This window comes from Zingiber officinale, chromosome 5B (genome assembly GCF_018446385.1).
Source record: "Zingiber officinale cultivar Zhangliang chromosome 5B, Zo_v1.1, whole genome shotgun sequence".
Lineage (NCBI taxonomy): Eukaryota > Viridiplantae > Streptophyta > Magnoliopsida > Zingiberales > Zingiberaceae > Zingiber > Zingiber officinale.
In genome coordinates, this window is record NC_055995.1 from 41,466,287 (window position 1) to 41,492,179 (window position 25,893).

General features: G+C 38.4%; 1 protein-coding gene across 1 annotated transcript; it reads right to left on the reverse strand.

Annotated features, from left to right (window-relative positions):
* Positions 1-18,807: 18,807 nt before the first annotated feature.
* Positions 18,808-19,370, reverse strand: LOC121986615 (heat shock protein 83-like). Its single transcript, XM_042540570.1, has 3 exons — positions 19,233-19,370; positions 18,951-19,139; positions 18,808-18,885 (listed from the first exon to the last, which is right to left on the reverse strand). The coding sequence occupies exons 1-3, from the start codon at positions 19,368-19,370 to the stop codon at positions 18,808-18,810; spliced, it is 405 nt and encodes a 134-aa protein (XP_042396504.1).
* Positions 19,371-25,893: the final 6,523 nt, after the last annotated feature.

The following is a 25,893-nucleotide window of genomic DNA, read 5'->3' on the forward strand; positions in this document are numbered from 1 at the left end:
AGCTGCCGGGGACACCCGCCACACTGAGCTGATGACACTTCTTCGATCCTTGGGATCTGGACCACCCCCTTCATCATCTCAGTAGCTTTAGTGATGACCTACTTCTGTAGCTACGCTATTTGTAAAATATTTTGGATTTATCTAGTGACATTTCAAACTTACATTGAATATGTTCTTGCTCAATAGACTAGGAAATTTCAAAAATCCTTTTGATTTTATCAACTTATAGGCTAAACTTGTTTGTTTTCAAAATTTCCATTTTTAGACTTTCAAAAACAGTTTTGGCCTTAGACTAGGTTTACATCCTTAGAAAGCATGTACCCATAGGACTAGTTTTTGAGCATCTCACCAACACCCTAGGGTTACCTTGCTTGTGTTTAATAAACATAGAATGGGGTGAGATGCATAGGCCATCTGTCTGGACTTAAGATGCTTATTTCAGTGCATCAGTATAAGTCTGGACGTTAAATACAATTCAAATATTAATCAGATTAAAGTTCATCAGTCAAGTCAAACACTGACTGATTATAATTAACTTAATCTGACTAACCAAGTGAAAGCTACTATTTTCTAATAGTTAGTTAGTACCTAATTGGTTAGACAGCTGGTTAAAGTTAGATATCAAATTCAGGGGGAGAAATAAACTACTTTAGTTTTCCAAATTGAATTTTAAACTTAATTTTGAAAATCAGAGTTTAAAAATAATTTGTTTAAAATTGTGAAATTTTTAAACTCACAAACTCTTTACCTATTCTTTGAAAACTGAACTTTTCAAGTATTTTAAACCATGGTTTTGAATCTAATACTTTTAAACTTTGAAAAATTTGATTTTGAAAAACAAATTTCATCTTACGTTTACCAAGACTCCTTTGAAAACTAAAAGTAAAGATTTAAACTTAATTTTACTTTGAAAATTGTCCTGAGTCTACTTCTTAAAAATTTGACTTTACTTAATTTTGACAATTTAATTTGAAGGATAAATTTTACAAAATTTAGTTTACAAACTAAGCTTCTCAAAGTTATTTTCCTTGTTTTGAAAATTAAATCTTGTACATTTAGTGTTGAAAAATAAATTTCAATTAGTTTTGAAAAATAGACTTTTCAAACTTAGCTTTGGGATTTTGGTTTTGAAAACTTATGTTTAAGTAGCATTTCAAAGTTGAAACTTGTTTTGAAAATTTTTTTTTAGACCTTATACACTTATGTTTGAAAATTAACCTATCTAAACTTAGCATTTTTTTTTTCTAAAAGCTAAAAGCTAATGCTTTAAACAAATTTTCAAAACTTTATACTCCCCCAAGTCAATTTGATCTTCTCTTGGATTTAAAAACTCAGTTATTGTTCAAGGTATTTTTGTTTTCGGTATTTCTCACTGTGATTGTTTACCCTTGTTTTTTGATGAATGCCAAAGGGGGAGGGTTAGGTTGGTTAAGTTAGAGCAACTAAATGAAAACAAAAAAAACTAACTTAAACCTTAAAAAACCTCAAAAATCATGCCTATTTTTGCATATTTTTATAACTAACTTAACCAGGTTGTCATTCCATCAAAAAGGGGGAGATTGTTGGTGCGGTTAGCACTAACGGTCTAACTCAGGTTTTGATGAATGACAAATCAGGTTAAGTTAGGTGTGTTGTTGTCTGACACCTTTATCAAGTGTGCAGGAAAAGTCCAGCTAGGTCGACGGGCTGACCGGATAGCTGGCGAGAAGTCCAGCTAGGTCGACGGGCTGACCGGATAGCTGGCGAGAAGTCCAAGCGGGTCGACGGGCTGACTGGCGAGAAGTCAAGCGGGTCGACGGGCTGACCGGACGCTTGGCGAGAAGTCGAGACGGGTCGAAGGGCTGACCGGGCGTCTGGCAGGTAAGTGAGGTAAGTCACTGGAGGGGAGTGACTGCGAGGACGCGTTCCCGGGTAGGGAACATTAGGCGTCGATCCGGCTTAGATCCATTTCGGATGTCTAAGTCGAGATCGTGACTAGATTCCGGTCTCGGAAAGACGGAATCTAAGTCATACTTTGCTCATCTATAAAACTGTGCTAACATTCTTTTGCTGCAGGGTACATTTGCCTCGGACTAACCTTTTCTTGCAGGAGAAGGACTTTCTGGAGAAGAGGGGTCCGGGCGCCCGGAGGTCCGGGCGCCCGGAAGGGATCCGGGCGCTCAGGCAAATTTCATCCAGAGTCGCGCCACGTGGAGCATCATGGTTTGTGCACATCTCCCGGAAGGGATTAGGAAGCATATAAAAGAAGCCCCAGGCAGGAGCTTCAGAATCAATCATCAACTGAGAACTTTCGACTGCTGGTCCCACTGCTCTACGTTCCTGCGACGCTAACAAAGCTCCGACAAAGTGCTTCTTCGTTTTTGGTTAATTTTCTTGTCGGTATTACTTTGTTTCATTAAGCATTTCCTGTATTCATTCTGTAATTATATTCGAATTGCTAGTGATTGCCCAACGAAAGTGGTCAAGGACCACGGGCCTTCGAGTAGGAGTCGTCACAGGCTCCGAACGAAGTAAAAAACAACTGTGTCTACTTTACTTTTCCGCTGCGCTAATACTCTATATTTTCGAATCGATATTCACCCCCCCCCTCTATCGAACCTATCGGTCTTACAGCAGGCACATAACAACAATCGTCTAACTCTAGTATAAGCCCAGAGGGAAGAGATAGAAAATAAGTCCCTACAGCAACAGCAGCAACCCGTGCTCCATTGCCTACTCGTAGGTCTATCTCGCCCTTTGTCAATGCTCTGCTATTTCTCAGTGCTTGTATATTAGTACAAATGTGCGAAGCACATCCGGTATCTAATACCCACGATGAAGAAATAGAGAGGTTGACTTCTATAACATTTATACCTGAAGTAGAAATCTTATTTCTCTTCTTCTTAAGATCTTCCAGGTATTCTGTGAAGTTCCTTTTCCAGTGCCCTGCTTGTCCTTGATATAGTTGACGAAGACGTGCAACCATGTCATAAGCACCCATCAACTCATGTTGATTCTGAAGCTCAGAGTTCATGGTTGCGAACATTAGACAGGACACATCTAATGCGTCATCTTGATGCTTCTTATAAGCATCCCGGTCAGCTCGCGTGGCAGTGGCAGGAGGAGCCTCCGGAATGGGCTGCTCCAGAACGTACAGTTTACGTTCCTGAGTGAGAACTATTCTCAGGTTCCTGTACCAGTCCAGGAAATTTGCTCCGTTGAGCTTGTCCTTCTTAAGGACAGATCGCAGAGAGAAAGTGTTCGTATTCGACGTCATGGATATTCTACAACAGAAATAAATGCAGAAATAAATATCATATTCTTTTAAAATCATTTAATTAGGCCTTTAATTAAATGATGCTCCCACTGAATTCTATAATTCTTATGGGACAAGATCCACATCATACTAACCCTTGAGTTAGCTTTGGCTAATACGCCCAAGGCTTAGTATGATCGGTAGGTAACGATTACCAATTACATCTCTATGCAACTCTTGTTTATAGAATCAATATCCGCATTTATATTAAAACTCGAGTTAGTTTTGGCTAATACGCCCGAGAGTTAATATAAACGTGATTTTGACCTATCTTTTCCAACCGTTGGAATAATGCCTATAGTTGACTCGATCCAACCGAGTAAATAGGAATACTCAATCTAATTGAGTTTGTATTCACCCATGCGTTGATAGGCGGGACCAAGATTGTCCCTCCGTACCCTACCAAGATAATATGTATTGCTCTGCTTTGGCAGATTCAACAATACATATGATCGAGGTAGTGATAGGTATCACGGCACGGTTAGGCATTTAGAGTTGGTTCGATCTAGATCTAATCTAATCGAGAAGGATGCATCTTGTGCACGACTTAGATCTAATCTAATCGCAAGGGTGCATCATGTGCACGACTTAGATCTAATCTAATCGTTAAGGCACTAATTAATTAATTAATTATTAAACATGCATCAGATACATAACAATTAATTAATTAATTAATCTATTTGTGATTTAGTCATGGCCCTACTACGATCTTCTCAAGCCAATGAGAAGATCAATTGGTCAACCTAGGGTCAACAGCTTCTCCAAGCTCCTCCCTTTGACCACCTTGTGTTGCTCGTGCCCGCCTCGGAACTCCGTCTCGTGTGGACCCTCCACCGCTCCAATTTGTACATTACAATTTGAAACTCGAGTTACATTCGAGTCTAAATCTAATTTACAACCAGAATAAGAGAAAGGCACGACGCGCAGGCCGTGGGAAAAAATAAAAATACAGCACACACAATCATATGACGGCACGTAGACCGTATTATGAATTACAACACAAATCTAATCTTATTGGGTATTTTGGGCCATGACTATTACAAATTAATATATAATTCAAAATTATATATTTTTATAATTTTTCTGTAATTTTAAAAATAAATTTTACAATTTTTATAAGTAAAATTTCCCGGCGGTCCCGTTTAGCGGTTTCGGGCGCAATCGCGGAACGGATCCCCTTGCGGGGCCCAGGGGCAGCGCCCCTACCCGCGATCTAACCATCGCGAGGGTTCCTTTGCGATCCAACAGCGCCTAAACCCGCTGTCCCAAAACAATTTGGGTCGAGACATTGCCGTTTCGGAAAAATCTTCCCGGCGGGTTCGTTTTTAGCGATTTCGGGTGCAATCGCGGAGCAAATTCCCTTGCGGGGTTAGGGGCAATGCCCCTACCCTCGATCTAACCATCGTGAGTTGCTCCTTTGCGATCTAATGGCACCCGACCCCGCTGTCCCAAACGGATTTGGGGCAAAACGAAGCCGTTTAAAAGAAAACTTTCTGGTAGCCGAAGCCTACAAGTGCCAAGACACTTGTGCTTCGCTTCTACGGAAAAATTACTCATAAAAACTCTAAAAACTCAATTTTTACAGAAAAGCACAGAAAGTATATTTTTCATAAAAATACAAACGAACTCGTACAAGTCTTTGCACGTGGCTCTGATACCACTGTTGGGTTCATCGGGCCGCGAAAACCGCTTTTTCGCGTCGCGGAAACCCCGAGTCACCCAAAGCCATGGATCTCGTGCAAAGATTCGTAAACAAAACTTTTCGAAAAACCTTTTTCTTGTACGAGTTTGTAAAAACTTTAGATCTACACTAAAGTTAAGATCATTACCCTTGTAGCGAAGCCCTTCGCGTTCCCGCTCGTCCAAGGTGCCGGATCTCTAGACCGTCAAGTGTACGGTCCTCTAGAAGTATCCACACGAACAATCCTTGATGGAGAAGACCAAACAAAGGTGTGCTAGCACCTTGTCTTGTTCGGCCAAGAGAGGAGGAGAGGGAGAAGAGAGAGCTCTAGAGGAAGAAGATGACTTAATCACACTTGAATGAAAAATGAATATTTTCATTCCCCACTAGAGTGGCCGGCCACATCTTGGAGGTCTAACTCCCCACATTAATTCCAATTAATGTGGAGACCATTAAGAGTTGTAACCCCCATAAGGTGGCACTCTAGGATGATGTGGATCAACACTATTGGTCCACATCTTGCCACCTCACTAAATGACATGGAAACAAGTGTAACCTCCTCATTTAATGTGGGCCGACCACATTAAATGCTATGGAGGCTTGTAACCTCCATGAGGTGGCACACATTGATGATGTGGAGCAATCCTATTGGTCCACATCTTGCCAACTCACTAGTGATGTGGCAAAAAGTCAAGTCAAACATGACTTTTTCTCTTCCTCTCAAATCAAGTCAAACTTGATCAAATCTCTCTCATGGTTGATCTAATCCAACCATATGATTCAAGCCAACTTAATATAATGAATCTAATTCACTAAATTAAGTTGATTTAATGAGTCATAATCTAAATTAGACTCATTAAATACATGAATCAACTTGAGTCCAACTCAATTAGCCCAATTTGGATTACTCTTAATCCAATATGATTCATCAAATGAATCTAATCCTCTTGGTTCATCATATGAACCAAATCTCCATCTAATTGTCCTTAGTGTGTGACCTATAGGTTCTTGTAATGTTGGCAATGCCCTAAACCCATTTAGGAGCATAAGTAATGAGCGGTATCTAGCAACACATCATTACTACCCAAGTTACAAGAATGTCGAGATCCGACATCACCTTGTGACTACCAATTGTGACTCCTCACAAAATATATGACATTGTCCTTCTATCCTAGACATCTAGATTGATCAATGTGAGGCATAGACCGTGTCATCCTCTAATCAATCTAAATCTTGAACTCCAAGTAGACTCACTCGATCAAATGAGCTCAACATCTAATGTTGACTCATTTGGGCATGGCCATGCACTTAGTGGTCTCACTCTATCAAGAATAGCGATGTCGCTCCCATCATATGGGAGGGATAGATCCCATCTACATCACTCGCATCCCTCTGCATAATTCGTTACATACCCAGTAATCGCCTTTATAGTCCACCCAGTTACGGGTGACGTTTGACGAAACCAAAGTACATAACTCCTTATGTAGGGATCCATGGTGACTTCAGGTCTAAGGACTAATAGTCATACTAATAGCCACATGAGAAAGTATATGACACTCATATAACGATCCATGTTACTTTCTCATGGCGGGTCATTCAGTATACATTCTCCAATGTATACCCATGTGTCAGCTTGATATCTCTATATCCATGACTTGTGAGATCAAGTCATCGAACTGACCTACATGCTAGTCTTATTGCATTAACATTGTCCCTGAATGTTAATACTCGACTAGGAATGATTTAGAGTAGTGTTCCCTATATCATCTCACTATCGATTCAACTAATCGATTGATATAGGTATGAACCTTCTACTCAAGGACGCTATTATACTTAGTCTATTTGGCACTAATACAAATAAGTATAATAACCAAACAAATGCCTTTATTAATATACAAGAATATGATATACATGAGTCCATACAATCATCAAAAATGATTGGCTCTAGGGCTCTAACTAACATCTTGGACGTCGTGTGGGCGACGAACCTCCAAGATGAACACCACCCAAAATCTCCTCCTCCTTCTCTAAGTTTCGGCCACAACCACCACAAAGGAACAAAAGAGAGCAAGGGGAAAGGAAAGGGGAGAGGGCCGGCCACAAGAGAGAGTACAAGCAAGAGAATAAGAATTGATCCATCATGAGGCCTCGTCTCCTTCTTTTATAATACTTTCCCAAGGCAAATATGGAAAGATTTTTACAAAAAATTAAAATCTTCCTATTGTTTTCCTTTCCTCCTTTTTAATTCCTTTTTTTCTCCTCTTAATTAATTGAATGGCCGACCCCTTGCTTGGACACCAAGCAAGGGTGACCGGCCCTTAAAAGATGAAATATATCTTGTAAAAATTTTATAATCAAGGAAGGAAAGCTCTTATAAAATTTTACAAGCTCTCTTTTAATTTCCTAATGTGGATGTTTTTAAAAAAGGAAAATTTTAAAACAAGTTTTAAGATTTAAAACTTCTCATTTAAAATTTTCTTTTTTAACATGGTTACAAAAAAGGAAAGTTTTAAATTTAAAACTCTTTTTTTAAAAAACCATGTAGATGGTTAAAAAAGGAAAGTTTTAAAACTTTTAAACTTTCTTTTAAAGCATGTGGCCTAATTCAAATAAGGAAAGTTTTATAATTTTAAAATCTCTCTTTTAAAACTTATTCAAAGAGAAAATTTTAAAAATTCAAAACACCCCTCATACTTTGAATTATGTGGCCGGCCCCCTTCACATTGCTTGTGGCCAGCCCCCTTTGAGAAGGAAGTGGCCGACCCCATGGCTTGGTCACCAAGCCATGGGCCGGCCCCCTCTTGGACACCAAGATGGGCTTTTCATGAGTGGATATGAGGCATTAATGAGGCTACGATAGGGACCTAGAGGAGAAATTAGTTTTGGCCTCCTGACGAGCTTAAGTATCCCGTGTTCTCCCCGAACACACAACTCAAGTTCATCAATAATAACTCATTCCACTAGAGAGTTATTATTGCACTACCGCACCAATCCCAAATTACATTATGGGCTCCTTCTTATCATGAGTGTGTTAATCTCCCTGTGTTTAAGATATCGAATGCCCATTAATTTAATAAGTTACTGACAACTCATTTAATTAACATCTAGCTCCGAGAGTAGTACCACTCAACCTTATCGTCATATCGGACTAAGTCCACCTGCAGGGTTTAACATGACAATCCTTATGAGCTCCTCTTGGGGACATTATCAACCTAGATTACTAGGACACAGTTTCCTTCTATAATCAACAACACACACTATAAGTAATATCATTTCCCAACTTATCGGGCCTTTTGATTTATCGAACTAAATCTCACCCATTGATAAATTAAAGAAATAAATATTAAATATATGTGCTTGTCATTATATTAAGGTTAAGAGCACACACTTCCATAATAACCGAGGTCTTGGTCTTTTATTTAGTCAGTATAAAAAGAAACTGCCTCAATGATCCTACTCAATACACTCTAAGTGTACTAGTGTAATTATATAGTCAAGATAAACTAATACCTAATTACACTACGACTATTTTAATGGTTTATTCCTTTCCATCTTGGTCGTGAGCTACTGTTTATAATTTATAAGGAACTAATAACATGATCTTCTGTGTGTGACACTACACACCATGTTATCTACAATAAAAATTAATTGAACAACTACACTTAGCATATAAATGTAGACATTTTTGACCAATGTGATTCTTTATTTTAAAATAAATGTTTACAAAAGCTAGGCTTTTAGTATACACTCTAACATTAACGATAAATAAACTAATTTATTACATTACACACAACACACATACAAGATACAATTATGCAGATAAGATTATAAAATAAAATGAAATGAAATTATAATTATTCTTGGTATACCGTATGGATGACCTGTAACGAGAAGGGCATCAACCTTTTGTGATCGAACCTCACTTCTATTCGTATCCATGCTGAGCTCTTCAAGACAAATCTAAAAGAACAAACTTTACCTTCGGAAGGTACTAGCCACGAGTGAATGAGAAGGATCAAGAAGAGGAAGAAGAAGCAAAAAAGGAAGATTTTCTTCCTTTGGATGGCTAACGGCAACAAGAGGAAAACCTCTTGATGTGGTCGACGGCTAGAGAGAAGGAGAGGGAGAGAAAGATATTAGGTTTTGGTTTTCAAAACATAATCAAGCTAATAATGAATTATGTATTACTTCTCTCTTAACCATATCAATATATAGTCCTCTTTAATGAGCTAGATTAGGAACCTCAAATCCAACACATTATGCTTTAACCAAAAATTAACCCATTAACCCCTTAGTTTGGTTCACAACTAAATCAAGTTGGTTCATGGCTAAACCAAATTGGGTCCAACTCTTTCATAAGAGATGTGGTCCATCCGTGCTTCTATTTTGATAAATATTTTCATATTTATCTTATGTATGGTCCAACTAAATATTTATCTCTTAATTTGAGAATCTTATTCTCTAACTTATTTTACATCTTTTAAAGACTCATAGTGTGTGTAACCCAATAGATTCCTAATTTATCTTGGCCGTCCATTATTAACTACTTAATTATGGAATAATTATGAATAACACCTAGTAGTACATCATGATCCCCAATTAATCAAAAAATTATAGTAGATCTCACAGCTAATTCTGGACCCTTCAACAGCTACAGTGAGTCGTGCATTGTTTCTTTCACTCGTCTTATACCCACTTGGTTCAGGACATGGTCTATGTGGCTATCTCTACTAGACTGACTACATCACATCAAGCCAAGTAATACTTCCTCATTCTAATGATTCAAATTATTCGTATATATGTACAAGAGTCTCATACTCTTAAAATGTGATACTTTGGCCAAACACTTTGAGTAATAATCCTAATGAATGGATATAGGGTATACTTCTCCTCACAAGGAGCGGTGAATCCTCTGTGAGATACTCAAATATCTTTAAGCATTTTGACTTATACCCAATCATCTCGGGTCCACACCTCAATGAGGTGTTTGCTTAAGATGTCAAAGTATAAGTCTCCATGACCAAGATGACTTGCATACCTCAAGTTGAAGAAAACTTACACTTGAGGTGCAGTTAGAGCTTCACAGACATATCATATATCTAGAGAATCATATGATGTCTTACAGCAAGTCACTCCAATAAACTAGTTATCATAACTAGCATCCACGTTTAGCTCTTGACATCCCAATGTCTCTAGCTAGTGAGAAACAACTTCTTAGCCTAACCAACGAGTATAACTTATGCTAGTCTTACAGAATTGATGATGTCCGAATGCACAAATTTGATGACTAGGAAAATTTCAATACGTTCATAATTATACATGTAAAAATAATTACAAGTTGTGATCCAAATATAAATTCTCTCATGCTATGAATTGTATTACAAACACTCAGTAAATGAGTTTAAAACTATTCAAACATATAATATGCACTCAAATAGTAAATCTATATTTATCAAATAAATAGTAAAATCATAAAGTGATTGCCTTAAGACATCCCTCAAGATCTAACAGTTTGTGTTTGGTCAAGGTTGACCAATTAAATATATTTAGCAAGGAGATTGTTGGTACAATCAATTTTCAAGGTTTAATAAGTTTAGTCAAGATTAACCAAGGGTTAATCCAAGCAAGCTAAGTCAAGGTTGACCAAATGCTTGGAAGTTAGTGGATAAAAGTTCAAGCAGGTTCAGGGTGATCATATACTTAGTAGTTGAGGAGAAGTCCTTACATGTCATGTTTGATTTAGGTAAGAGTGAGAAATCCTAACATGTCAAGGGTGGCTTAGGCATCTAGATAGGTCAAGGGTGATCGAATGTCTAGCAAGAAAAAAAGTCTAAACAGATCAAGGGAATCAAATATTTGGCAAAGAAAAAATCCTATAAAAGCGAATTTCAATTAGTGAGAAGTCTTGAAAGAATGAACTCCAAGCAAGTAAAAAGTTTTGAAGGAGTGAACTCAAATCGTCTCTGCTCATACTCATATTTTGTAGTTCATACTACTCGTGTGAACTAGGAGGCGCAGGAAGAGTGTTGTGTGCATTCAAGATCTCTATAGGCAATCGATATTTTAATGTTTGGTTTATTTTTGTTATAATTATTGATATATTATTTGTGCTTGTGTTTGTGTATTGATATCCTGTAAGAGGTTTCTCTATGGCTAAAAGGTGTTCGGAAAGGAGAAAAATAATAGTGTTCTCGTTTGAGATATAGCCGTGGAGTAGGAATCTTGCATATTAAAACTAATGTGTCAATTATACTTTGCATTTGCTTGTTGGTTTATTTCTTTATTCTATTGCATATTAAATCTGTAGACAAGAACGACATGAAAGAAAGCAAACATTATTCATCCTTTTCTAGCACATTCGATCCTAACATGCATGAAAGTTAGTTTGCATAGAACTTAAATCAAGGAATTCCTAATAGATACATTGATTGCACGTATAAACGAATGGCAATTCCGAACACTTGCTTGCACAATGTTGCGATACCATTGTGGGAATTGTGTAGTCCAACAATGTCTTGATGAGGTCCCCTTGTTTAGAAGAAAGGAGAAAAAATATATATCTATAAAATATTTCATTCGCACTACTCGTTCATCCTTGTTCTCTAATTCTTCATCGCTTTATAAAGGCTCCAAGACATTTTTCAAACAACTCAAATTGAAGTTTCATTTCTCTTTTTATTCTCATCTCTTTCACTACTCTATAAAGTGGTCCAAGGCTTCAAATATTTGCTAAGATTCAAAATGGTTTATTTTAGCAATATTCACTTGTATATTGGGAGATGTATATATTCCAATAAATCGTAAACAACTAAGTTAAGCCGGACAATATTGTCTTAAAGAGAATGAATTTATCGCTTGATTTGATCTTAAATATCTTATTTAAGTGAACAAACTTACCTAAACAGGTGTCTCAACATTTGAATGGGGTGAACCATCTTATGTCTGTACTTATGATACTAAAAAGATGTACCATAGCTAGAGGATATTTAATAATTGACAATGATCCCGTCCGGAAGCTGAGTCAGACGAAGGCGGGCTGCGCTGTCGCTGGTGTTGACGGAAAGTCGCTGCAAAGCCTGGTCGATCTGGCACCCGCCGGGAGAGCTTACACGAGCGGATGACGGGGGGTGATGACGAAGCGAGGGTCCTGTGCACACTCAGACAAGCCGCCTTTGTGTTAGAGACCAAGAACCAAGGAAAAAGTCCCCGGGTCAGGCCCTTCGACGCTCAAGTCAGGTACTTTTTCCCCAGAAGCATAGAGAAAGGACGAAAAGTAAGAGATGAGTATGAAATGACGAGTGAGCGTACCTGCGTAAGGGACAAAGCATCCCTTTTTATACTGAAATGGGTGCTTCTGGAGCCTGATGTGTGTCAGGGAATGTTGGATGTCAGGCTTTGTCTAGTGGTGAATGACACGTGGCGTCCTCCTATAAGTCTGAGAAGGAATCAGTGGATGGTGAGCGCCAAACCATTAGCATATTCTCTAACAGACAGTGATTATTCCCTGACTACGATTTCCTGGCTTGCTTGTCGTATAGTGCCTGCCGACCCCAATCTGTTAACCCTGGACTGGGTCCCTGTATCTGCCGGCCTCGACCTGTGGGTGTAGAACTACCTTTCCTGACCTGCGTTTGCAGCTTCACGACTCCAGACCTATATGTCTATCCCTGTCCTGCGTGCCTTGTTCAGTGAACTCTCGACTTGCCTTACCCTGTAAGTCGTGACCTATAAGCCTTAATCTGGTTCCGCTTATCCTGCATCCCGACCTGTACACCTCAGTTTACTCCTACTTATCCCGAGTCCTAACATGTGTGCCTCAGTCTGATTCCATCTGTCTTGCACTGTATACCTTAGTCTATGTTTCTCGACCTGTACGTCCTGATTCGTATATCTCGACCTATCAGTCCTGACCTATATCCTTGGTTTACATTTTCCCGACCTGTGCACTTTGGTCCATGTGCTCTGTGTCGCAAGACTGTAAGTCCTGACCTGTATTCTTGGTTGGTACATCCCGACCTGTACACTTTGGTCCATGTGGTCTGTGTCGCAAGGTTGCAAGTCTTGACCTGTATCCTTGGTTGGTACATCCCGACCTGTACGCTCTGATCCATACGTCCGGTACCGCAAGGCTATAAGTCCTGACCTGTATCCTTGGTTGGTACATCCCAACCTGTACGCTTTGGTTCATACGTCCGGTGCCACAAGGCTATAACTCCTGACCTGTATCCTTGGTTGGTACATCCCGACCTGTACGCTCTGGTCCATTGTTAACCTCCGTAAGTGTACGGAAATATCGCAAGTAATATAAAAGATTATCGTATCCATAGGAATGGAATAAGTACTAAGAATATCTCAACGCGAATTAGCTAGACAACAAATCAATGGATTGACAAAGTCTAAGTGTAACTATGAAAAGTAAACAAAAGAATAGGCAACAAGAATAAAGGCAATGATAAGGGATATTCTAGGAGTTTTGATTTCTTTGTAAGGTTGTTCAATGTAAATGATCTACCAAATCCTTTTTCTAAATCGTCCATCATTTGTAGAAGGTTGTTGGTTCTCTCTTGCAATAGAGAACCGACTGTTAGGATGTATACTAAAAGCCTAGCTTTAGGTATAAACATTTATCTAGAAATAAGAATCACATTGGTCAAATCTCTACATTTATGATAAATATAGTTGTTCAATTAATATATATTGTAGATAGCATGATGTGTGGAGTCACACACAGAGGATCATGTTATCAGTACCTTATAAATTATAAACAGTAGCTCACGACCAAGATGGAAAGGAACAAACCATTGGAAGGTCGTAGTGTAATTAGGTATTAGTTTATCTTAACTATATAATTACACTAGTACACTTAGAGTGTATTGAGTAGGACCATTAGAGGTTGTTTCTTTTTATACTGACTTTATAAAGTAACAAAAATCTCAGTTATTATGGAAGTGTGTGCTCTTAATCCTAATATAATAACAAGCACATATATTTGATATTTATTTCTCTAATTTATCAATGGGTGAGATTTAGTTCGATAAATCAATAAGCCCGATAAGTTGGGAAATGATATTACTTATAGTGTGTGTTGTTGATTATAGAAGGAAACTGTGTCCTAGTAATCTAGGTTGAGAATGACCCCAAGAGGAGCTCATAAGGATTGTCATGTTAAACCCTGCAGGTGGACTTAGTCCGACATGACGATAAGGTTGAGTGGTACTACTCTTGGACTAAGATATTAATTAAGTGAGTTGTCAGTAACTCATTTAATTAGTGGTCATTTGATATCTTAAACACAGGGAGACTAACACACTCATAATAAGGAGCCCAAAATGTAATTTGGGATTGGTGCGGTACTTCAATAATAGTTCTTTAGTGGAATGAATTATTATTGATAAAATTAAGTTGTGTGTTCGGGGCGAACACGGGAAGCTTAATTTCATCGGGAGACCAAAACCAATTCGTCCTCTCGGTCCCTAGCGTAGCCTCTTGTATATAGATATTTATACCCACCATATATCCACTTCTTACCCAACCTATAGGGGCCGGCCAAGCCAAGCTTGAAGCTCAAGCTTAGGGCCGGCCAAGCCTAAAGGTTGAGCTTAAGGTGGCCGGCCAATTGCTTGGAGCCCAAGCTTAGGTGGCCGACCACATCATATTAAAAAGGGATTTTTATTAAAATTATTTCTTATGTGGATATCATGGTTTTAAAAGAGAGTTTGAAATTTAAATCTTTCCTTTTATAGCTTTCTACAAAAGATTAAGAAAAGATTTGAAATCTTTCCTTATTTGTAGATTGAAAGGTAGATTTTAATTTTGAGAAAACTTTCCTTTTTTTAACCATGTTCATGATTTAAAAGAGAGTTTAAAAATTAAATATTTCTTTAGCTTCTACAAAAGATTAAGAAAAGATTTGATATCTTTCACTACAACAAAAACCCTCATAGACATCGGTTTTCCACCGGTGTCTATTACATTTTCGACTGATGTCTATGAAGGCGATGTAAAAAGTCTGCCATTTTAGACATCGGTTTAAAACCGGTGTAGTATCACTTAACGACACCGGTGTTCGAATCGGTTATTAACCGGTGTAGTATCACTTAACGACACCGTTTCATCAACGGTGTAAAATCGATGTAATATTATATGTTAATAACAACAGTTTTGGCAGCGGTATACGATCGATGTAATATTAGTTAATAACACCGATTTTGCAATGGTGGAAAACCGATGTAATATCAGTATTTTTTAACAGTACAAATTTGATTTTCAAAATAGTAACCAAAAAAATACACAAATATTCATAAATTACACAAATATTCTTCATTCAACAGTATCCATAAAATACACAAATATTCACAAATTACATAAATATTCTTCTTACAACAATACAATGAACAATAAGATTTTGTTGGGGTTGTACAACGAGGCTACGTACGTTCAAGAAATGGTCAATGGTAATGCAACAGAAAACTGACTGCTGAAGAAGGAACCTTTCTCTTGCTCTACCCCTTCATGTCTCCGATCAATTATAAGATGGCCATCAGTAGTGTCAGATATAATTCAAGATTGTCTGCTGTAGAAGGAATCCTTTCTCTTTCCCTGTCTCTTCAAGTCTCCGTAAAATCTTGCACTTCAAGCACACACTGCAGCCTTAAAACTGAAATGGTTCTTGTTTACCGTCTTGAATTCCAACCATTGACCACATCAGGAAAACTGGAAAAAGAAGCTCTCTACCAAACTCAGCCTAAACTTCTTGACCCCGAGTTTAGTTCAATGCTCGGGTAAGAGGCGTCGAACTAGTTCAGGAGAAGCGCTTTCAAGCTCTGCAAACATGTTTAAATCTCATTTAAAGGACCATCGACGGACGGACGACGATTAGACAGGAAGGTGAACAAGGCATTACCTTTAGATGTGAAGTTGAATAAGGAGGAAGAGGTTTGCCACTAAGCAAACATGTGTTAGGATGTCTCAATTCATCAAAGAATGGATGAGAGCAGGCCTCCAACTGTATCAATGATGACAAACATGTTTATGTCACTTGGAATACATACCAATGGCAAACCATTAATGATCAAAATAGAAACTAGCAAGATGTAGAGAAGACATTATGAAAGTGAAACAGAAAAACTTTATTTTTATTTGGATGTATCATATACTTACTGCTGTAAGACGCAAATTAGGTGAGTATTGAAGTAGTGTTGACACAAGATCAATTGCCTCAGGGGGTACAGAATTTGCAAAAAACTGCATGTTGTCGACATGGTGCGTTATTGTTTGGATTACTAGGAGGATCATCATTATATTACAGGTTCAACTACCTTATGCCAAGGGTGACCTTTCATGCATGGAAATTTGAATTCTGAATAATTTGGGTTCATAGACTTGAATTCTGAACAAAATCTTATTGTTCATTGTTTACTGCTCTAATATCCATTTGCTTTCCATTAAACTCTCAGAATCTGAAGCTTAGTGGAGTAGGCAATGGCAACCCAGTCGGGCTGGGAGGAAGACCACTGCAGCTGCTCGATCTCTACTCCGACAGTGTAGGCAAGTATGGGATTGAGGCCACCCTCAGTAGAAGTGGCTGCCATAGACTTCTGGACGTTGCCATAATAAACAAAAATATCATGAGGAAGAATCTATAGAAGTACCTGGACAACATGGGAAAATTCATTAAGAAGTACCTTAAGGCATTTCTAAAAAAACACATAAAGCTTATAAATTATCAGAACGTTTGTTCAAGTTTGCAGACACACTAGCCTCATTAAATTTGCAAATGCACAACACTTGTACATACAGTGAGAAAGGAACTGCAAATTCTATGGGTACATGATTAGAGTGTTAGTCCTTCATTGGCAATAATAGATAAAAGCTCATACACTGATAACCGTTAGTGTGTGTTTGCAAAGAACTCACTGTAGCAGTTCGCCTCTCACTGAAGCATTTGGACTTCTGTAGTTCCTTGTAGAGTTCACCTTTAGCTACATATTCCAGTATCAAGTAAACTCGAGTCTATGATACAAAATCTAGGTCAACTGAGGTGGCATAAACAAAATTCAGGTTCAATATGTCTACAATCTTTATAAGTCAAGATAGAGCCGAACCTGATCATAGAAGTAACCATATAGGCGTAATATGTTTGGATGCCAGAGGTGGCTTTGTATCTCAACTTCACGTCGCAATTGATGCTCAACTTAAGATTGTTTGAGCTGGCTCTTGAAAAGCACTTTCAATGCCACGATATGGTTACTCTGCCTCGCCAAAATGACACAAAGAAATCAGTTATAACAAAATGAACGTACCAGGAAAATGAACTCTAGTATGCTATGCAACATTTCATATGAACATGCAACATTTCATTGCACCTCATGAACAATGCATTTTACAAGCCCTGCTACCTTTTCACATATCCACTAAACGAAGAACAAAATACTTACCACTAAGATGACAACAACAGAAATGTTGATTTCCATCACAAGATTCCAATTGACCTATTCCTCCATACCACCATCCTGCAAAATGTAATAAACACATTTAGTTCACCTTTAGTTAGATATGAACATGCAACATTTCATTGCACCTCATGACTTGATGATGCTCAAACAATGCATTTTACAAGCCCTACTACCTTTTCACATATCCACTAAACGAAGAACAAAATACTTACCACTAAGATGACAACAACAGAAATGTCGATTTCCATCACAAGATTCCAATTGACCTATTCCTCCATACCACCATCCTGCAAAATATAATAAACACATTTTCTTAATGAGTTTATCGTTAGATTTGTCTATCTTTGACCAAAGACACACAAGTATGATTCAGTTTTAGATTTCTAAAAGGCCTCAAACTACCAACCATAAGGAAACTCTTTGTTCCTTCTCCATTGGATCTCAATATGGTCGCCTGGTTGCAAATCGTTCAAACAATTGGAGATATGAAGATCATAAGCAGGAGTGTCCATAGGAGGCGGCCTTAACCTATCCCACTCAACTCCTTCTATGACCATAGTTCTTCTTCCATGTGGTGGATATCTACAAGTCGAGAAGAATGAATAACACACGCCATGTTATATGAAGCCAGTGTGATAACTTTGACAGACACAACTTAACTTTTCATCAAAAGGAGAACATATTTTGAATTCAAATGAGAGCATTTGTCTGCATACCTTGCTAGAAAAGTGTCAGTGCAGCCATTGTAGCTAACTTCAGCATCATAACATGAGAGCATAAATCCTAAATGCCCATGCTGCAAAACAACATTACGAGCCTTAGCAATCCAATGAGGCAAAAAGGGGAAGAATCCATCGACTAAATGAACAATCCATTCGATTTAACTGAAGAGCAAATCAAAGTTACCGACGAGTGTGGAATTTTGACAAACACAGCATGTGCAGAACATATGATAATGATGATACACACAAGGCAGAGTAACAATCTTGAAGATATGTGCAGAACTCGAGTCTGTGATACAAAGGAGAATCTAGGTCAACTGAGGTGGCATAAACAAAATTTAGAAAAATTGATAAATAAAATAGAAGAACACAAGAACTGGAGGAAAACAAGGGAAAATGAAGCTGCGGGTTGTAAAGCAAGGAGATCAGCAACATTCGGAACTATTACACTGCTACATGCTTCCTACTGTTAAGAAAAAAAACCCTTTCTTCTCGTCATATCAAGGAAGTCGATAATGGGAGGAAAACAAAACGACAATTTTCTCACCATGGAACTCGAATCAAACTGAGTGAGAGGCGAAAACAAGATCAGAAATAAACCTTAACAAGAAAATAAGAAGAAGAAAGAACAGACGTCACTATATAAGCCATTCCCTACCTCTTGCTCAAGCTCTCCGCCTCTTCTGCCAACAGCTGCGCTCCGAACATCACAGGGCTAATGCCGCCTACGGACTGCCAGGAAAAGCGATCGTAAGCGTGAGGAGCCAAAAATTAGGGCATTTCTCGGACTATATTACCTTGAGCGTTCGTCGGGACGGCGGCGTCATCCCGACAAGGTGCGGAGAAGAGAAATTACCAGCTTTGGTCATGCCGATGCCGCTGTCGATGATGGAAAGCGTCTTGTTCGCCTTGTCAGGCACGAGGCGGATGAAGAGCTCCGGCTGGGCTTCCAGCTTGCTCTTGTCGGTGAGACCCTCGAACCGGATCTTATCGAGTTCCCGCAGTCACACGATTTGCTTCAGCAACGACAACACGGGAAAAAAACGGGAGCAGCAACATGGAAAGCAGCGATGTCTAACATCCGAGGCATTGCTAATCAGCTCGCGTAGGAAGATCTCCTTGTTGGAGTAGAAGGTGTTGATGATGAGACTCAGCAACTGGTTGATCTCCGCCTGGAACGCGAAGGTCTCCGTCTCCCCCATCTGCACGTCCGCCATCACCTCGATCGAAAGAAACTGGTTTCACGAACGGGAACCGGAATCGAATGAATCAAGTGCTTCGATGCGATCTCGTCGGCCCCTACCTTAGTCGAGAAGAGTGAAGAGAGGAAGGAGGAGGAGGAAGAGAGGATCGGACGAGGAGGCAGAATGGAACGATTTATGCTACGATTTTGCTTAGGACCGAAGCAGGTGGTTTTGATCCTAATCGGGAGAGGAAGGGGCATCGATCCAGGAAGGGGAAGAGATCCAGGAAGGGGAAGAGGGAGATGAGGCTGAGAGAGATGTTCGGAGGTTTAAGCTTAGGGTGAGAGAAGGGGCGCGATATTGGTTTAGGTTTGGAGGGAACTTTGTGAAGTGTTGTAAATTTTGGCTGGTGGAAAAATTAAATTATTATTTTTTGGTTCATTAACACCGGGTTTTAAAAACCGCTGTTAAAATCGGTGTCTATTAACAAAAAAAAAGGCGCTCATAGACATCGGCTAAAACACCGATGTCTATGAGCCAAAATCTGCCCTCATAGACACCGGTCTTTGAAAAAATCAGTGTAAATACTCAAAGACATCGGTTTTTACTTAAAACTGTTGTTGTTCCACCGATGTCTATGTGGGTTTTTATTGTAGTGTTTCCTTATTTGTAGATTAAAAGATATTTTAATTTTTAGAGATAACTTTCTTTTTATCCACATGTTTAAAAGAAAGATTTTAATTTATAAAATTTTCTTTTTACAAACCACCATGAAGGGAAAAATTATTGGATAAATTTTTATAAATTTTCGGAGACAAATTAGGAAGTTTTAATTAATTAAAACTCTCCTTGTTTATAGCTTTAATGTGGTCGACCATGTAATGTGAGAAGAGAAAATTATTTTTAATTAAATAAATTTTCCTTTTCATGACAAAAGAATTAAGGAAGTTTTTTATTTAAATTTCCTTATTTGCCAAGACCAAGGATTATAAAAGAGGGGGTAGAAGTGCCTTCATGGCGAACGACTCTATTCTTTTTCTCTTCCTCTTTTCTTTGGTGTGGCCGGCCATAGAAGTTTTCTCTTCTTCCTTTTCTTTCTTCTTCATTGGCTGAACCTCATCATCTCATGGAGCTTGAAGGTGGCCGAATTCTAGCTTGGAGAAGAAGGAGAGAAAGGAAGCATCCCTTGGAGCTTGGTGGTGGCCGAACCTCATCCTTTCATGGAGCTATTGTGGTGGCCGTATCTTGCTTGGAGAAGAAGGTGGCTTAGGTGGATTCTCATCTCGGTAGATCATTGCCCACACAACGTCCAGGATAAGAAGAGGAACACGGTAGAAGATCAAGAGTTATTTTCTTACAAAGAAAGATATAACTAGTAATTGTTTTCCGCATCATACTAATTTTTTTTGTATAGTTATTTTTGGAAATACCAAACACAAGAGTCATATGATTCTAGAGTTTTCGGATTTGTTTCGAATTTGTGTATTCTTTGTTTTCAAATTTATGATTCGATTGTTCTTTTTGGTTAACCTAGAGTTATTTAAGGAAATTAAATATTAGCTTTCCTTAAAAGGCTTTGTTTAGGCGGTGGTGGTTGCTCCCATATCCAAGAAGGCCATGTGCCTCGCCATGCAGTCGTGGAAGCCAATTTTGGAAATTAATATTTAATAGAATTAATAACATAGGTGGATTTGAATCAATAGTGTTAAGTTCCGCTTGCGATTCAAATCTAAACCATTAAGAACATATAAGTTAAATTTGGAATCAATGATGTTAAGTTCCGTCTGTGATTCCTAATTTAATTTCTAAAGAACACAATAGGTTATTTAAGGAAAGGTTCGACACTTGTACAAAATTTTGTACAGTGGAGCTGGTACGGTTTTCCTAGGACTAACCAACACCGACCTAGGACTGAAATCCATACCTAGATTGATCAATTAGGAATGAATCTATGTTGTCCTTACACGGGCTTGCTTGTCACGTGCGCCCCTCGAAAAATCAATATAAGAATCTATCACTCATCAACCCATCAAGATATAAAGATTAATGCATAAATCTATCCTACCCTCTTGAAATACCTAATTTACCCTTCAAGATAATCCCTCAAACGTCCTTACACGGGCATGTTCCTGTCACGAAGATCCCTCCAAAAATCGAATGAAGAATTACCTCTACAAGATCCACAAGATATCCAAACATTCAATCAAGCATGGTAATTAGGCACAATCACAACATTCCACACAAGATCAAATAGATACAAAACAGGACAAAATCATAGAAATGAGAAATTGGCATATCCACAAGAGTTTTACAACAAGATTTCCTTACAAATACTCCCTCCATCTTAGAACGAGAGATCTACTCCATAAATCGAAGAAAGAATCCGAAAGAAACAAAGATTACAAGCATTTCTAATCCCTCAAATCCAAGAAAGGAGAGAAAGAAAACTTATCTACGGAGAAGAATGATTTTCGGATCCAATCCTTCGATCTTGGAGTCGAATCGGTGAAGATTTTCCCTTAGATCACCCAGAAATCCACCCAAGAATGGAAGGAATCGCCCAAATCTTTCTTTCTCCCCAAAGGGGAGAAGATCCCCTTTGAAATGAAGAAGAAACCTTTATATAGAGGGGGAAAATCGGGCGCCACACGGCCCCAGGACCTGGCCGTGTGTGGGACACGGCCTGGCTCACTCTCCTCTCTGCCTGTCTCACACAGCCGTGTGTGAGACACGGCCATGTCTGGCTCTTCCACTGCACTCCTTGCACGATCGTGCAGATCCACACGGCCTGCGCTGCCTCCGGCTTTGGAACTCCTTACATGGCCATGTGGCTCACACGGCCATGTCATTCTTCTCCTCTAGAAACCTTACACAGCCGTGTGGCTCACATGTCCATGAGCCATGTGGCTCACACGGCCGTGTGGAGCTCACACCCCCTTGCATGACATGGCCATGTGGTTCACACACCCCTTGATTGGCCCTGCATAGCTATGTCTTATTGAAACGTCTTTTACTCCATCAATATGGAATTTTATCTAGTTTAAGTCTTCATCAAAGTTATAGATACTGAAGTTATCTAAACATTGGTTCAAAGAACAGCCCGAAACTCCAACAGATCACAAAGTTATTCCTGTTTTACTCTTGGTGTGCAGTGCAGGGATTCCACACGGCCCTATGCTAAGGCCGTGTCATATAGAAACGCATTTTAGACCTTCAAGAAGTGGTTTTCTCTGGTTTAAGTCTTCATAAGAGTTGTAGAACTTGAAGTTATCTACATTTTGATATTTTGAACTGCTCATAACTCCAACCTAGCACAAAGTTATGAACATTTTACTTTTGGTCTGCAGTGCTGAAAGTTCCACACGGCCTTCGCACGGCCGTGTGAAGTTCACACGGCCTTTACACGCCCCCTCACATGGCCTTGACACGGCCGTGTGGGTGCCACATGGCTAGAACATGAAGAAAACTTAGTTTTGCATGCCCGTGTCACTCTAGAAGCTCTCGACTTCATTTAAACTCCGTTTTTGCTCCAAATCATGTCCTATCAATCAAAACAAGTAAAGAGTAGATCTCCGAACAAAATATAACGGAAGTATGACATTATAATGAAATAGGGTACAATAAACATAGATTATGCACATGAAGTACAAGTAGATGTGCATCAAAGTATGTATAAAAGTGTATATAATCTACGCACATCACACCCTTAAACTTAAACCTTTGCTTGTCCTCAAGCAAAATGCCGCAATCACGATTCATGTATTCAACAATGCATCATAATCCTTAATGCACTCTCCTAACTCTATCCATAAGTTTTATTAATGAGTATGATCGTAGAAATAAACCTAATATGAATTAAACATAAGTCTCTTGTGCACGGTGCAAATAAGTAACTCAAAACCCTTCAAGTTTCAATCTTTGTCCTAGTCAAGTCGTCATCCAATTTGAGTTCCTAATGTTTCCGGTGATAGACACTTACCTTCCACACACTTGGTTCATATTTTTCAATCAACCCAAGGTCTTAAAGGCGTGCTCGATATCAGGAGAACCATAGAAGTCATTTCTCTAGTAACCTAACTCGGTCTCAAAGGGGTGACTTTCTAGTTTCCACTCACGACAACTGTTTTTTATATCTTTTTTTTTTCACACTCTTTTTTTTTCTCCTTTTTTTTTCATCATGCACCTTTTTAAACACAGAGTTTTTAGGCACATAAGTTGGGATATTTTGATTTTTTCAAGATTCGAGCCTCATCCAGTAACAAAAATGAAGTTTGAGAAATCACCATGGAAACCAAGTAATAAACAAATAGAATGAATCATGATTATTTCAATGATATTAACTATTCAAGCATCAAGTCAAAGTGTAGTGAAAGTAAGATCCTTAAGGTTAGGCCAAGACTAAAACTTATTTCTAATTGATACTTAGCTCAATTCATGCTACTCAAGATAGAGAAAAGAAGTACACTAAACATACTATCATCATTTACAATATCATGAATCAAGATAAAGAACGTGCTAACAATTTGCTTTAGGTCAAGAAAACATAAAAATGGAGTTTGATGTTCTCAAGATGTATGCCGCAAAAAATCAAAACAAAATGCAAGACATAAGCAAAAATAAAAACAAACAAAGCAAATCAAATGCATTTAATGCATCCCCCCAGACTTAAACTTTTCATTGTCCCAATGAAAACTAAAAACAGTGTGGAGGAGATTTTAAGAGAAGTTACCAAGTGATGAGCTTCAAATGGTTGACATTCATGTTTTTAAGGATACTCCTCCACCCAATACTCACATTTCTCCACAACTTTGAATTCTACAACAATAAGATAGACAAGAAAAATTAAGTAGATGATACATGTTTATTATAAAGAGAGAACTAAAGACATAAAAGAAAATAAGGAAAATGAACTTGGGTTGCCTCCCAAGAAGTGCTTGTTTAAGGTCATTAGCTCGACCACCTCATTAGATTCATCTAAATCTTGCTCTTGGAGGGGTAAGATATTTCAACACCCTCCTACCAAGGGCTCTTATTATGGAGGGAGCTTTCAATATAGGAGTTAAAAAGTGAAGTATCGCTCTCTCCATCTTCGTCTTCTTTAAAGTTCTTTCGGGTGGTCGAAGATGATTCAGATTGAGCTTCCAATTATTAGCCCAAGTGAAATCTGCACATGCAAAGAAAATACAAATCTCCCACAAACATATTAGATAAGATAGAGCCATAACCATATTAAGATAAGCAGAATAAGAAATAAAAACTGAATCACATCCAACAAAGTCAATGATAGGTACCTCTATAAAATTTTCCAAAAGATCACAAGAAATACTAACCTTACTTTGCTGAGAAATACCTGAAATTTCTAAACATGTAGATGTGACTTCCTCTGAATCAAAAGATGGTTCTGGCTCTGGCTCAGGTGTTGGCGATATTAAAGATGGTGATTCTTGAGACTCAACCATATCTACATGAGTCCCTACACATTGTTCCACAACATGATCAATTCTTACAACCTCTAAAGGGTTGTATGAACAAAGGTGGTGATCCTTGAGATGCTGCTTCCACAACACAGCTCCCTACACATTTTTCCATATCATCATCATCAACACAAACATCAAAAAATAAACCAACATCTATGTCCTCAATAGGAGAATCAATAACAAGAGGATCAATAACTTCACTTGCAGTTTTAAGTTGATCTACCACATCACATTTATCATCTGAAAGTTCAATGTCACTATAACACCCTATAAAATTTGGAGGTAGATCTGAAAACTTATTTACCACTGCATTATCTTCACAATCTTCATCTGAAGAGTCTTCATCTTTATACAAATTCAAAAATCTGCACTCAACCTTACCAGTGTCACAAATTTTTTTAAAGTCATAGTTCTCATTGACCCCCACTAACCTTTCTGGAAAAGGAACCCTTAGTGGAGGTCTTGGGAAAGGTACTTCTAATTTCCCATATTCCCTTTTAGCTTATGGAGGAGATTCAACTTGCTTATCTAGTGTTGGTATGATCAATCGTTGAGGGAAAGGTACTTGTGGCATTTGGGAACCTCCTGGAATAATGGAACTGAGTTCATGTGATCTTCTATTGTTCTTCTCCTCAATTCTAAACATGTCCTTCTTCAGAAGTTCTTCATGATTTTTTTCAATTCTCAACCCAACATCATCACACTTTTCACTAGATCTTGTCTACAAAGGAGGAGGATCTTCTTTAAACCAATTTGAAACAATATTTTGAATCTTTGCCCCTAAATGTTTGAACTCCCCGTTCTGTGACTTGTGATTTTCAAATTTGATAGATGGTTGAATAACAATTTGTTTGACAGGCTCTATAGCATTTATGGCTTACACTCCTTGAATGTTTGAGGGAAATTTCATCCAACTTATGTTTGACCATTCACGGAGGTTCAATGTCACTTGATCAATTAACATATATGCTTCATCTACACTTTTGTCCATAAAAGAACCTCCAGCTGATGAATCCAATAAACTCTTGTCTGAGAAAGAAATTCCCCCATAGAATATGTGCAGAATCAACCATTTTTCA